The 15,182-nt window shown below is 34.7% G+C and overlaps 2 protein-coding genes across 2 annotated transcripts; both read right to left on the bottom strand.

Annotated features, from left to right (window-relative positions):
- Window positions 1–5,069: 5,069 nt before the first annotated feature.
- On the bottom strand, window positions 5,070–6,860 carry LOC148206699 (uncharacterized). The gene is made up of 5 exons (XM_088114479.1): window positions 6,424–6,860; window positions 6,224–6,350; window positions 5,850–6,128; window positions 5,659–5,763; window positions 5,070–5,573 (listed from the first exon to the last, which is right to left on the bottom strand). Exons 1-5 carry the CDS (start codon window positions 6,858–6,860, stop codon window positions 5,070–5,072), a joined length of 1,452 nt encoding a protein of 483 aa, XP_087970605.1.
- Window positions 6,861–10,695: 3,835 nt separating this feature from the next.
- Window positions 10,696–12,869, bottom strand: LOC148206698 (uncharacterized). Its single transcript, XM_088114470.1, has 2 exons — window positions 11,080–12,869; window positions 10,696–11,002 (listed from the first exon to the last, which is right to left on the bottom strand). The coding sequence occupies exons 1-2, from the start codon at window positions 12,867–12,869 to the stop codon at window positions 10,696–10,698; spliced, it is 2,097 nt and encodes a 698-aa protein (XP_087970596.1).
- Window positions 12,870–15,182: the final 2,313 nt, after the last annotated feature.

The raw sequence follows: 15,182 nt of genomic DNA, 5'->3' as shown, positions 1-15,182 counted from the left end.
CGCGAGAAGGAGGGGCTGGAGCGGCGTCCGACGATGGCCGTCCGTGGGTGTCGGAGATGGCATCGATGCCGGTTGGAATGCGGTGGCCATTTTTGGTTGGGAGGCCAGCGAACTGTAGGGAGAAGAAAGAGACTCTGGGTCTCATCCCGTTGGAATGGCGCGGAGAGAAGAGGAGAACCTGAAGCTTTCTGAACCACGTAAGCACGCAAACAATTGCGTATTGACACCTCACCAAAGACAACTGTCACATCATCAGTCCACTAACTCCTTTTCCTTCTATTTAACGGAAGGGACTCATTAGAGTCAACTAATTACAAGTAAGGATCCATTCAACTCACTTTTCTATAAAGGGACTAACTTGAGATTTCCGAACCAAAGTGGGGACAAAATTGAGTATTATGCCTTATTATAATTGCTTCTCAATTTATCTTGTGCATGAACTTGACTCACTCATGTTTCAGTTAAGTATATTTCAAATGTTTCAATATGTAAAAAAGAATTATAAATTAAAAAAAAATACACATAAAGTCATTTTGATTCATAAAACTATTAATTTCTTTCTTTCATATAGAAATATTTATATCTGATGTTGCATGTTGTTTAGTTGAGCTTGAGATGGCCCCTATTGTCATTTATGTTCAAATAGGATTTGATGTGATTTCTCTTCTTAAAATAAAAGAACAACTGTAACTTTTCTACTATATTTATAATTTAGTTATGTTAGCAGTTCAAATATAGAAGATATCAGATTTAGTTTAGTATTGGAATCTTGGGTTTGGTTAATAATTATTTTATTGCAGTTTTCTCTGTCTAGATTTTTTATTATTTTAAGGTTTTTTATTCCAATAGTCTTTCTTCAAGCTACTTGTCATTTGGCAAATAAATAGAAGGTATTTTCTTTATCGTTTTTATCTTAAACTATTATGCCAACTAAATCTTTGTTTATTTTATGTCTCTTTAAAAAGTCTTTCATTAACATGATTATTGATGGCCTACCAACATTGCTATAGATGACAGTGCTGCAGCTGCTAGGGTATTTTACAAATCTTCTCTACTCCACTTAAAACAAGCACTGATTAGGTTGTAGAGTTTTATGTCCTAATAAGGATTTGGACATTATGAGCAGGCTGTGGCCTTAGACGGAAGAAGGAACATGGGAGCTATTGCAAGTTTAAGGGCAGCAGAACTGTATGGCCTCGACATTCTAGCTGAAGGAATCCAGGTAGGACTTCAGTTACATGTTTTGGAAGACTCAACTGCTACAACAGTTACACTTACTCTTTGGCTTTCTATCTTGTCGCATAGTATTATTGAAGATATCAAACATAGTCCTAGTGTTGTATAGCATTTCAATCATAGTCTTGTATTTCTGCCCCTGTCAATCTCAATATTTGCCACTCTGCTTTTAAACTCTTAATATTTGAATTTGCAGTGATACTGATATTTCTTTGAACCGTCAAGTTTCGTCTGATCCATCTGTTGAGGTGTTGGTTAAGGCTCTGCTTATGATGTCACCACTCTGAAACATGCTCTAGATTCATTTGTCAAAATATTACTTTGCTCACATCATCCACGTGTAGTTGGTAGTGCAAAAAGAGATGTGGTGTGGAAGGTAGCTTTTCTTCATACTTGTGTGTTGTCCTATATAATTTGCACTTAATTAGTTTATTTTTTGGCAATTGCTCTATCTGTCTTTCAAATTATTGTTAATCCATTGTTACTTGAATTTTGATAACCAAATAAAAGGGAAAAGTGCATGCATATGTATTATTGTCATAATTATAGAAAAAAGAAGCTGAACCTGTATATTATATTAGGAACATTTTTATTTATTCCCATAACATGTCTTTGTCATCAGAGAATATGAAATCTCCTTTATTTATTTATTTTATTCATGTTCTGTTCATATAAATAAACCTGTGTTTTCTAAACTGCACACTCTTTTAATTTAATAACATGATATATAGACCCTCTTTTAAAACTGTGTCGGCTAGATGTTGGGAACATTTTTATCTAAATTGTATAATAAAGAAATCTATATTATATATGTATTATTAGAAACAGTTTTATTTATTTCAATATCTTATCTTTTTGTTAGTATTGAATATAAAATCTCCTTTATACATTGTATTGATTCCATTGCCTTCGTAGTTTGTTATGTTTCAACCATCACCGATAATAATTGTTAAATTTATTTTTATGATTCTTTATTAAATATATTGTTGACTAACTATATTATGTTATATTATAGGTATCTGATCAATCGAGCATGCCAAACAATGAAAGTAACAAAGATCAAAATTAGATATTGTTTCCTTTTTAGTAATGTAATAAACATCTCAGTCATATTTTTAGTATTTTAATTTAGTATTGAACATCTTTCTATTTAATGTATGAACAATTAATTATATATGAACATATTAATATATTGAACAATATAATTTATTTTATATATAATATTCAATTTTAGTTTATATTATTTCATTATCTATTTGGTTAATAAAATAATTTTATCATAATATCATTTTATTACAATAAAAAACAAAAAAAAAATTATACACATTTCCGACGGTTTTTAAAAAACCCCCGCTGATACCGGCGGTTTTCTCAAAACTCCCGCTGATACCGGCGGTTTTCCCAAAACTCCCGCTAATACCGGCAGTTTTCTCAAACCCCGCTAATACCGGCGATTTTCTCAAAAACCCTGCTAATACTGGCGGTTTCCCAAAAACCCCGCTAATACCAGCGGTTCTCCAAAACCCCCGCTAATACCGGTGGTTTTTCAAAAAATTGTCGATAATTACTTAACGACGCAGCTTTTCCCAATAGTTTTTCTAACCGCGGGTAATGCACTTTCCGGAGGTTAAAACCGTCGGAAATGAGAAAAATAACCCCCGAAAAAATTGGAAATTTTTGTAATGTGTTGGTTGTTGACAATAACATTGTATCAATAAGAACCTCCAATAGACAAATAACAAAATAATAGTATAGATCAACAATGAAACTATTGAAAGGTACACAGTTTGGTTCGTTGCTAGATGATACACATAAATAGAAAGAATTGATTATATTTACACATTCTCCCATATAGCTAAGATGACCACAATGAGATAACCATTTTCTCTAGCTTCATATCTTAATTGACAACTATAAAAATTGGACATCAATAATGCTTTTTTGCATGGAGAATTAAAGGATGAAATTTACATAGAAACACCCCTTAGTTTATATTCAATTAGGCCACGATAGGTTTGTAAATTACAAAGAGCATTATATGGACTTAAGCAAGCTAGTAGAGAATGATTTTCCTGATTGTCTTTATTTTTTCATCATTGTTGGATATAGACAATCTATGCATGATTATTCACTTTTCATTAAATCTTTTTATGGTTCTTTCACTACTACTTTGGTCTACGTTGACGATATCATCTTGACAAGAAGTGGAGAGTGATGAAATTGTGCACATAAAACAATCTTAAATACTTCCTTTCAGATCAATAAGTTAACTGAGCTAATTTTTTTCCTTGGCCTTCAAGTGGCAAAAATCAAACAGAGAATTTTGATTTATCAAAGTAAATATGCCTTGAAAATATTGTTTGAGGCTGGTCTTTTAGCTTGCAAGCAAACATCTACTCCAACTGATAATGCAAAGAAACTTTCATCTTGTTCTAGAGAACTCTACTATGATGTGTCTGCATATATATGTATTATAGGATGACTCATGTATATAACAAACACTCGATTTGACATCTCTTGTTTAGTGCAACACCTAACACAATTTCTTTCAAAGAAACTCATGATCACTATAATGTTTCATTAAGAGTTCTTTGTTATATCTAGAATGCACTAGGCTTGAGCTTATTTTTTCCATCTACCTTACCTCTCCAATTGATAGTGATTGTGCTTCATGCCTTGATACTAAGAGATATATTATTGGAGATAATGTTTATCTTGGATCATCTCTCATATCTTGGAAATCCAAGAAGAAAACTACAGTGTCTACGAGTTCTTATGAAGCATAATAAAGAGTATTGGCAACAGTGACATGTGAAATTCAACAACTCATTTTTCTATTATAAGAATTGTAAATTCATTTCAAGGCTTTAGTTATACTTTACTATGATAACCAATCAAGAATACATATTAAATTTAATTCATTGTTTCATGAGCGTACTAAACATATCAAATTGGATTGTCATATTGTTAGAGAAAAGACATAAAGTAGTTTGTTACACCTATTGCCCATTTCTTCTTCTTGGCAACTTCCAAACATTTATACTAAGGCTCTTAGTCCTCAACGGTTTTGTTTTCTTTGCTCCAATTTAGGTATGTTGAATGATTACTCACCAGGTTGCGGGAGGTTATCACTACAAGAAAAATCGCATTTATATACGACCGAAATCCGTATATAACATCGAAAATCCGTATAAAAAGTGGTGTTATATACGGATTATATACGGTCAAAAATCCGTATATAAAAAGGGCGTAGATAAGATTACATACGGATAATCCGTATGTAACTTATATACGGAATATCCGTATATAAATTATATACGGATTATCCGTATGTAAATTATATACGGAATATCCGTATATAACTTATATACGGAATATCCGTATATAACTTATATACGGATTATCCGTATATAATTTATATACGGAATATCCGTATATAAATTATATACGGAATATCCGTATATAAATTATATACGGAATATCCGTATATAAATTATATACGGATATTCCGTATATAAGTTATATACGGATATTCCGTATATAAATTACATACAGCTTGACTTGAATAGCAGACCTGGTCATCCAACATCCAAAACGAGACAATTTACAAGACCTGCCCATACCACACAGACAATTCACAAGACCTGGATATTATATCCATTCACAAATTTGATAAATAAATTAAGTCTTTAAAACCTACAAACATGCATTTCACATTAATCATAACAAGAAAGTTTACATAATTGTTAATCATAATAAGTTCAAATAACATGAAAAAAGTCATTGAGGGAATAAGTGTGAGTCATACACATGTCCTACTTCTAAAAACATAACTAGTAATCTCCATAAACAGTATCATCTTGTGGTTGATCTGTTGGTTGCTGTGGTTGTTGTGGTTGTTGTGGTTGTTGTGGTTGTTGTGGTTGAACATTAGCTTGTGGCTGATTCTGGGATTGAAGAAATTGTTGTGCAATTGCGGCTGCAGGAGGTGGAAGATACTGCATCATGACACCAATAAAGCCTTGCAATTGAGAGTTCATCTGTCGAAGTTGGTCATCATGGGTTGATACTCGTGTGTGGAGGTTAAGAATGTCCTCTGCAATCGGTTGCTGAGAAGAAGATGCCTGTGTCTGTTGTATGTAACTATCGACACAGTCATCTTGAGCACTGACATTTCCAATGCCGTATACGCGTCCCTTGTACCTTCCACCAGCAACATCCAACCAACATTGGTTCCTCAATCTTTCCTCATCTGCAGGGTCTAGGGGAGCACATGTTGAAGCCCCAACGGATGCTGTCTCAGATCTTATTTGAGAAAATCTGGCTTCAAACTCTTCCTGTTAAATGAATACATGATTATCGTTAAATAGATAGACCTAAGAATTATATAACCTAATAAAGAATAAGTTAGTAGAAACTAACATGTGTCCGCCTAGACCTTTCATCGACAAATTCTCCTGTTGATGCTCGAATATGTGTCTGCTGAAATATTTCATCAACATGCACTGACCGACCAAGCTCCTGTGACTGCAAGCAAAGAAGATGTAAGTTGTTAACATCAAATATTTTTAAAGTTTATCCGTATAGAAATGTAAAAATAAATTTATATGTACCAGACGAATTGCATGCTCATGCACGCTAATGGATCCCCCAGTGTGCAAACAACCACCCTTGTCAGATGTCCTGTTCTTTTTGGCCGTTTCACATTTTTGTCTATAAAGTGGCATGTTCCACTTCTCCAAAAGACCATTCCAAACAATATCCCCCATCCAATCAGGTTTTTTTCCTTCTGTTCGAGCTTTTTTAAACATCTCAGATAATCTATGAGATGCTTTTGTGTGGAAATTTTTTTTCACCTTTTCTTCATGGTTAGACCTCCATGAAACCTTTCTCTGTTGACAAAAAAGATGAATATTGGATAAGATAATTGAGGACCTTAACATTTAAAATTAACTGTAGTACATAATGTAAATGAACACAAGTGTACCTTAAAACGCTCAAAGAAAACATCTCTTCGTGTCTGAGGTATTTGTCCCCATGTCACCCATGGCTCATCAAACTGTGCCTTGATGGTGGGTTTGATTGCTTTGGATGCTGTTTTTGTTGGATAAAAGCTATACCAAAATAAAAGTCAAATATTAGAATAATACAGTATATGCTTGGAAGATTAAATTGATGTTTTCTTACCCTCCTCCAATAGGTGTAATGATTGGACGATTGTTGGAAACATCTTCAAAGTCATTGGCTGCTGAACTTGAACGTGGAGGGTTATCCCCTATAGGAGATGGTGATGGCATATTTGTGGGAGTTGTTGGGTTAGAACCAACATGGGGGGAGGGTGATCTCCATTGATCAGCAGCAAATTGTTGTGAACTAGGTGTGAAAGGAGGAACTTCCAACGAAGGTGGAATTGGTGGTGGAGTAGGTGTCAAACCAGGAACTTGTAATGGTGGTGGAACAAATCTAGCAGTGGAGGTAGAGGTAGGTGTAGATGGCTGACTACTTGAAGCATTTACGTTATTGAAACGGTTTAACAACTTGACCATATAAGATTTCTTCTTGCCCTTCTCCTTATCTGATTTTGTTGAAGGTGGAATAGGAGGGTCACAACCATCTGATGCCATATTGTTGAACAAAAATCAAATTGTGGGGTCAATTTATTTTTACAATTGAATGGAAAGGAAAAGTAAGAAAAGAACATTTTGTGTTATTATGATATTACCTATTAAATGTGCAGGGAAAATGTATTGAAATTGCAAAACCTATTATTGAAGCCTTGAAAAGGAAAGGTGCTTCTGCTATGGGATTTGTTGGTTTCTATTGGGGTGGTAAGTGGCATATATGGGTTCTAATTATCTCAAGGTTGCTAATTCCTCATATATGGGTTCTCAAACCTTCTTCCTCCAAACATAGCAATTAGAATCCTTAATTTCCACCAAGTGACAACATCTGTTTCTCTCAAAATATTTAAGCAACTAATAGTTAATCCCTTCATAATCAATTTGATCTGCACTTCTAAAGTATTTTGCACTGCTCCAAAGTATGTTTCTGCCCTAGTCATCCATCCCACAGGCTATTCTCAGTAAAGGACGGCAGTTCCACTATCTTAATAGCCATACAGTACTTCTCCACACCTTGGATATTCAAATTTGAGTCCTGGCTTAAAGGATATTTACTTATGATTGCAACTCACATCTTCCACCGTGGTTCTCTTCCCTAACAGCCTTTACATCTCAAAGAGACGGTTCTCTTCCATGTGTCCAATCATCTCATCCATTTGTACCACATCAGCTTGATATTTTTCTGATTATTCAACCAACAAATCTACACAATCAAAACTCCATCCCAAATGATCACCTTGCATACCTCACACATTTCCCTTCCCACTGATTCAACAGATCAGACTAAAAAATGACAGAAACTTGCTGTCCCAGAAACTTATCTGTATAAAGAGTATTCTCTGCTGAAAAACTACAAATAACATCACACTTGCTTAATTACATTCTACTAATCATCACATGGATCTCAGTTCCAACTAATGTATAAACATACGAGACCTTCTCAAACACAGCCAAACACAAGTATACATCTTTATCTGCAAGCATTATGCAGTTTTCTGGTTCATATATATTATACATTATCCACATCCCTTTTGTTATATGTTTATCTTTGGCTCATTCAAATAGTTCAAAAATGATTCTGCATGCTCATTAACAAATCAGATCACTCTTACATGTTTATTCATTTGATTAATTGAATGCGATGTTTTACACTGAAGGATTTGAAAGCTGAGGATAAGTTGGGAGATGTTGAGTACCAAGCAGATAAGACTACGAGACAATTATCTTTTATCAGAAGATTACTTAAAAGAAATCATCATAAAGAATGCACTTTTATTTTATCTGCACTTATTATATACTTTTTTTTTTCTTTTTTTTACGTCAATTTATCATTTTTACTCTCTTTAAATATATAAAAAGTTTTAAACATATATGAAGCGTTGAAAGACCTTTTTATATACAGGATATCATAATTTATGATTAATAGATTATGAAAAACAAGTTTTTAAAAGTAAGAGACAAGTCTCAACTTGTATGTCTGGTGCTATTCTGTGAGACATTAGCATGCTGTATTCCTATAGCTGCTTCACAGTCTCTTCCTGTTTACTGATATGGAAACTTGAGAGCAGAGGGAATATGTCTTTTCGCAATCTTCATTTATTGAAAAACTAACGGACACTAGGAAACAGCCATAACCAATTGATTAAAGGTCCTAAAAGCTGAATCCATCCCCACCTATGTACCCTAGTAACTAGGAGAAGATCCACGCACAGACATGTAGCATTTTGAAAAGGTTGTTTTATATATTACATTCATTCCAAGTATTTATGTTCTTGAATACGTATATACTGTTCTTGATAAAATTTAAGTGGATTAGAAGATTTATATAGATGTATATTGTTGAAGATTAATTAGTAGTCTAATCAAGCCTTTGCGAAGAAATCCAACTGGGATGTCGTATGGTTGAAGGACAGACATCATATGGAGAAGCTAATGTGTTGGAAATTTTGGCAGAGACTGATTGGGTTAAGAAGAAGATAAAAAATAATGAATTGTCTAGAATTGGTTCTGGGGAATGGGTATTTGGTTGAAAATTGATACCAGTTTTCTATTGGAGTGTTGAAACTTGTGGTGTGTGGGAATCATACACTAGTATTATGCTGATACCATAACCCATTAGTCGAGTAGTTAAGGCTTTGGTTGATTCAGAGGCTAAGGAGGGTGATACTAATATGATTGTAATGTTTCATACTAATATTAATAAACAACCAATATTAATAAAAGGCATTGTGATTCAGAAGACAAAAAAAAACGATATATCCAATGAAACAGTTGCAGCAATTACAAAGAAATTTGTTTGGATTCTGAGACAAATGGTAAAAGAAAGGGCGGAAGCCCCAAGGCAGAAAATCATGCGAGGGGAAACAACACCCAGATAAAAGCAGAGTAATTATTAATTTTAAAAGTATAAAAGACAACAAAAAAAGATGGATAGATAGATCTACAGTTTGCAAGCAGGAGGTGAATAATCCAATCTTTTATATTCTTGAAGATTAAAATATAAAAGATTTATTTGTAAAAATCATGTGATGTTTAAACCAGTAAAGAGATTACATTTTCATGAATAAAACAGTTAACTGAATTGTACTGAACTAAAAAATAGTTCAGATCAGTTACTTTGAGCTGTTTTTAAGTACATTACAGTTTTACAGTTTTCCTAAACTAGTTTATAGTTAACTATAAAATTTTACAATACAATGTAGTACAGTGTGCTTTGCCCACCCCTAATCAAAATAACACGGAAATTGAAATTACATAAATGAATTCATCACTTCTTCTTTCTCCCCTCTACAAGTATGGGTTTATGATCACCAATGGGTACACGAACACATCGTAACTCTATTCACTGCTAGAACTGTGAAATGAATCTTCATCCTCATCTTCACTTTGTCCCTCTTCACTGCATTCTTCTTCCGATTGACTTGTTTCTTCATCCATATAGCGTTGAACTGATGGTACATTGTTGGGGTCCACTTCTTCAAGACCGGCTTCTATATCTTGCAATCGGATAACTTCTTCAACTTGAATGATGTCATTAACATGTGACATTTCCTCCACTTGGTATGGCTCAATGGCATCTTCCTCATTAGAGTCTATACGACCTCTAGGTTTGGTCTTTATTGCTACACACCAACCCCGTTTGTCGGTGCGCGATGCAGGATATGGTACATAATACACTTGTTCTACATTATGTGCAATTATAAAAGGATCAAACAAGATATATCTTTTATCCATTCGAATATCCACAGTGCCATACTTTGAATCCACTCTTGTCCCTATTCTTGATGGATCAAACCAATCACAATAAAATAATACAATCTTCTTCTCAATGGTTGAGGTATTATACTCGAGCTCATATATGTGCTTAATGACACCATAGAAATCATCTTCACCCCCTTCTGTAAGGCCTTTAACATGAACCCCACTATTTATAGTCTTCTTGCCTTGGCTCCATGCATGGGTATGAAATTTATATCCATTGACAAAGTAGGTATGCCATTCCTTCACACATCTTAAAGGACCAAGTGATAAATCTCTAAGATGTTGGTTTCTGACACTTAAAGGATCGTTATGAACCTACAAAAATATATGAACCTATTCAATATAATTAAAAATGAATCAATATGTGAATAACAAATTTATGTCGAAGAATTTGATAAGTTGTACTTGATCCCTGAACCACAATGGGAAATTTGCATGTATATGTGTCGAACTGTTTGACTCTGAAAGTTGATAGGTATGTAAGAATGAGCTGTCCATAGGTATGAGAATATTCAGTCAATATCAATTTAATATGATGAAAACAAAATCCATAGACAAATGCAATTTATTTGGAGCCTTACTGAAGATAAGGTTGAACTTCATTGCAATTGATCAAGAGATGAACATGAGCTGATCTCAATTCTTCGTCACTTAGCCAATGAGTTGATTCCCTCCCGGAATGACGACCACCTTCGTCAAACACTGATAATGTTGTCCTTTCAACTTCAGTGTCTACTTCATTTCTCATGCTTTGTGGTGTTAACATAAAGTTCTTGAAGTAGTGTGAACAAAAATGAGTTGTTTCTTTGTGCAAATATGATGCCACTATTGATCCTTCAACCCTAGCTTTATTCTTAACTGAACGTTTAGCATATCCCATGAACCTACAATTTAAGAAAGTGGTATGTTAGTTTCAATATGTGTTGCATCTAAATTCAACTGTTGAATGAGATATTGTCACCTTTCAAATGGGTACATCCACCTATATTGGACCGGTCCACCAAGTCTTGCCTCATATGGAAGATGTACAGGGAGATGTTCCATACAATCAAAGAATGAGGGGGGGAATATTCTCTCCATCTTGCAAATAATGATTGGAATGTTTTCTTCCATCTTCCGAAGGTCGACCTCATTCAATGTTGTACAACATAAATCTCTAAAGAAATGACTTACTTCTGTAATGGGATTGAGAACATGAGTCGGTAAAGAACTAAACGCTATAGGAAGTAAGCATTCCATAAACACATGACAGTCATGACTTTTCATCCCAATGACCTTTCCCCTATTCACATCAACACACCTTGACAAGTTAGAAGAATATCCGTCAGGCATCCTAAGATCTTTCAACCACTGACAGACCTGTTTTGATTGGTCTACTGAAAGTGTATAATTAGCTTTTGGCTTGTATATCTTTCCATTTGTCTGAGTTTTGAGCTCCAAGTCTTTTCGTTTACAATACAAGCCTAAATCCATTCGGGCCTTTTCATTGTCTTTTGACTTTCCACTGACATTCATCATAGTATTAAAAATGTTGTCAAAAAAATTCTTCTCAATATGCATGAAATCAAGATTATGCCTTAACAAATTATCCTTCCAATATGGTAGATCCCAAAAGATGTTTTTTTTCGTCCAATTATGCCACTCACCGTATCCATCTATTCTTGGTGCACCATTTTCAGTTACTTTAGGATAACCATTAACTCTATTCCAAACTTCTGTTCCCGTCAAATATGGTGGCGCGTCTTCCATGTCCACTTCCCCCTTTTTGAAAGCATTCTTATTTCTCCTAAAGGCATGGTCATTTGGTAAAAACCTCCGATGAGAGTCAAACCACGAATTTTTTCGCCCATTATATAATCTAAAAGCCTTTGAATGCTCCATGCAATGTGGACAAGCCAATTTACCATGGGTGCTCCATCCAGACAGCATACCATAAGCAGGAAAATCATTAATTGTCCACATTAGCATCGCCCTCATGATAAAGTTTTGTCGCCTTGAAATATCGTATGTTATGACACCACTCCACAACTTTTTCAAGTCATCTATCAAGGGCTCTAGGTATACATCAATGCGTACTTTTGGATTGAATGGCCCCGGAATGAGACAAGTCAAAAACATGTAGGGTTTAGACATGCACATTTCTAGAGGTAGGTTGTACGGCGTGACAATTACTTGCCAACACGAATATGGTATAGATGACGCCTGCACATATGGATTAAAACCATCGGAGCATAAACCAAGTCGAACATTGCGTGGCTCAATGGAAAAATCACGATGTACTCTATCAAAGTGCCTCCACGCCTCTCCATCACACGGATGACGCAAAACACCATTTGACGACCTGTTGTGATGGTGCCATGTCATTTCTGTTGCAGTTTCTTTTGAGGCATACAGTCTTTGAAGTCTTGGAAATATTGGCAAATAGAACATGGATTTAACGGGAACTTTTTTTTTTGAACTTGCTCCTGTCTTGTGTTGTTGATACCTTGGCTTCCCACAAAATTTGCATTCAACTAACGCTCCATCCATCTTACCATATTCATTATCATAGAATAGCATGCAACCATCCACACAACAATCAATCCTCTGCGATTGTAATCCCAGCTTCGACACTATCTTTTTTGCATCGTAGTAAGTTTTTGGTAAACCACATTTGTGTGGTGTTACATCCAAAAGCATTTTTGCAAAAAAATCTATGCATTGGTTAGGAATATTCCAATTGGACTTGCAAGCTAAAAGCCTCACACACATTGATAATTTGGAGTCTGATGCTCCTTGATACAAAGGCGTATTTGCCTCCAACAAAAGGTTATAAAACCTTTGAGTTTCTTCATTTGGAGCCTCTTCTATGTTAGAAGAATTTGATGCTTGGAAGGGTTGTCTTTGTATAAGAGCATCATGGACCATGTCTTCCATCGTCATAACTTGTTCATTTGGTTCACCTTCTGTCTCCACACCCCTGAAAGTGACATCATTATCTAAATCAGCTTCTTGCATGATTTCCCCGTGATCCTCCCAAATGAAATAATTAGGCTTGAAACCGTTTTTATACAGGTGAACCTTCACAACTCTTTCGTTCAAAATCTTTGTACAATCGCACTTTGAACATGGACATCGAAGCCCCCCCATCTCTTTGATAACGGTCTTGTTCACAAGCCTTAATTATAAACTCTTCAACACCCAATACAAATGACTCTTTCAACGCACCTCTTCCTCTATAACACCTATCGTACATCCATGAACGATTTGGTGGAACTTGATCCAGGTTCTGTATACATATCAATTAACGACAAATTAGCCATTACTTAATACAAGGCTAAATTAATTATGTATTACAAGTTTTCCTTCAAGAAAAAGTAATAAGAAAGTTCAACACTAAACAATCAGTAATTGAATTTCCATCACTGCTCCTTGGAAGGTAATGTTAGGTAAGTACTTAGTCATGTTAGTTTAAAAGGTTTGCCATATTACATGGGGTATAGATGTTCATGCTTTATGAAAAGTGATGTTGTTATAATTAGTACACATGGTTGGATACTTTGGGGTGTTGTTTGTGTATGAAAAAGTGTCATGGATACACTTTAAAACCATGTATATTGTGGATATCTTGTTTTTAGCCTCTTGCATTAAGTATACATTGGTGGGGCACTTATCTATACTCTTTGACCAAGAGTGCGGGTAAGAGAGTATTGAGTATTCTCTTCCATTGTTTAAAGAGAAAAGAATGAGTTTTAAGTATGAGAGGAGTGGAAGTGAGGTTTGAGTGAGTTGGGGTACATGGGTTGACACAAATAATGAAGAAAGTAGAACTTTTTGGTGTCAATGCTGTGGAAAAAGATCATGAAAGAATAATAGTGTTAGTGGAGTGAGGAGATGGACACGTTACAAATGAGCTAGCAAGGCATTAACCATTATAACTGTTGTCTGTCAATCTATTTTGTTAAAGCTAACTTGTTAATGATCTCTGGCATCCTTGCACAAACATTTCTGACTTGCAAAATACGGTTGGGGATTTGGCTAAATGTTGAGGGAGAAAAACGGTTGGGGATTTCCCATCAATCCAGAATCTTCCTCTCTATAAATGTTCTTTTTTTAATGGAGATGTTTTATTAGAAAGCTGAAACCTTTCAACCTTAGATGAAAAGGGTAACAATAACCTAACTGTTCAGAGGCTAAAAGTGGCATCCTAAACTCTCACTTCTTTTGCATGTTTCACAGACGATCCAATTGCAAATAGATTAAACTGTTTGTTAGGGAAAGGAAGTTTGTAAGATGGGAAATTGGACTTTAAGGTCATTGTTTCCTATATGACATTATTCAAAAACTAGGCTTCTACTCTACATTTATAAATTGGAAAAGGAATGTTTGGGTTATTGTTTACTAAAGAACCAAAGAAATAAGTAAGGATTCCAAAGCAAGCAATGGTGCTGCTTGCACCACTCATTATTTATAATGTAGAAGAAAACAAAATAAAAATATGGCAGAAGGCATGATAGCCAATAGTAGAAACCAAATTAATAAATATATCTATAAATGCTAAATATATAAAATAGAATAGAAGATAAATAAATAAATTAAAGAAAACAAACTCATTGACTAAAATCCAAGAAAACATCACAACTCCAACATTATTTTGGGCAAAAAGATCCAAATAAAAGGTTAGAACCACTTACTTGAGTTTTGATTTCACTGTTTTACTACAACTTTGGGGGAAATTTTGACCTGATGATTAACATAAATCAGAGTGAAGACAAAGAACACTACTTATTACTTCAAAAATGCTAGGACTATAACATTAAGCATACCTTTCAGGAATTGTGGACAATCTTCTTTGCTTCTTGGCTTTTCCCTAATCACACCTCCGTACACTACCTCCTGTAAATCACACAATAAACAGTAAAAAGAACAGATTAATGAACACATCTTACTGGTGTCAAATTTACCAAATGAACAGTAACTACAACTTTCAAACGGTAAAAGACACATGCACAAATGTTTAAACTCCACTGAAACAATCAGATTCTATAATTCACAACAGTTGTAGCTTAAAATGCAGCAAAATGT

The sequence above is a fragment of the Vigna umbellata genome, chromosome 1, assembly GCF_029865625.1.
Source record: "Vigna umbellata cultivar VRB3 chromosome 1, Vumbellata_1.0, whole genome shotgun sequence".
In the NCBI taxonomy this organism is placed as follows: domain Eukaryota; kingdom Viridiplantae; phylum Streptophyta; class Magnoliopsida; order Fabales; family Fabaceae; genus Vigna; species Vigna umbellata.
The sequence above is the reverse complement of the archived record's forward strand: the minus strand, read 5'-3'. Positions and strand labels throughout refer to the sequence as shown.

Coding starts and splice junctions, on each gene's coding strand:
- LOC148206699 (XM_088114479.1), bottom strand. CDS start 6,860: ATGGCATCAGATGGTTGTGACCCTCCTATTCCACCTTCAACAAAATCA. Junction 5,764..5,849: donor ATGAGCATGCAATTCGTCTG/GTACATATAAAT, acceptor CTTTGCTTGCAG/TCACAGGAGCTTGGTCGGTC. Junction 5,574..5,658: donor AAAGGTCTAGGCGGACACAT/GTTAGTTTCTAC, acceptor TTCATTTAACAG/GAAGAGTTTGAAGCCAGATT.
- LOC148206698 (XM_088114470.1), bottom strand. CDS start 12,869: ATGTGTGTGAGGCTTTTAGCTTGCAAGTCCAATTGGAATATTCCTAAC. Junction 11,003..11,079: donor TGGATGTACCCATTTGAAAG/GTGACAATATCT, acceptor CTTAAATTGTAG/GTTCATGGGATATGCTAAAC.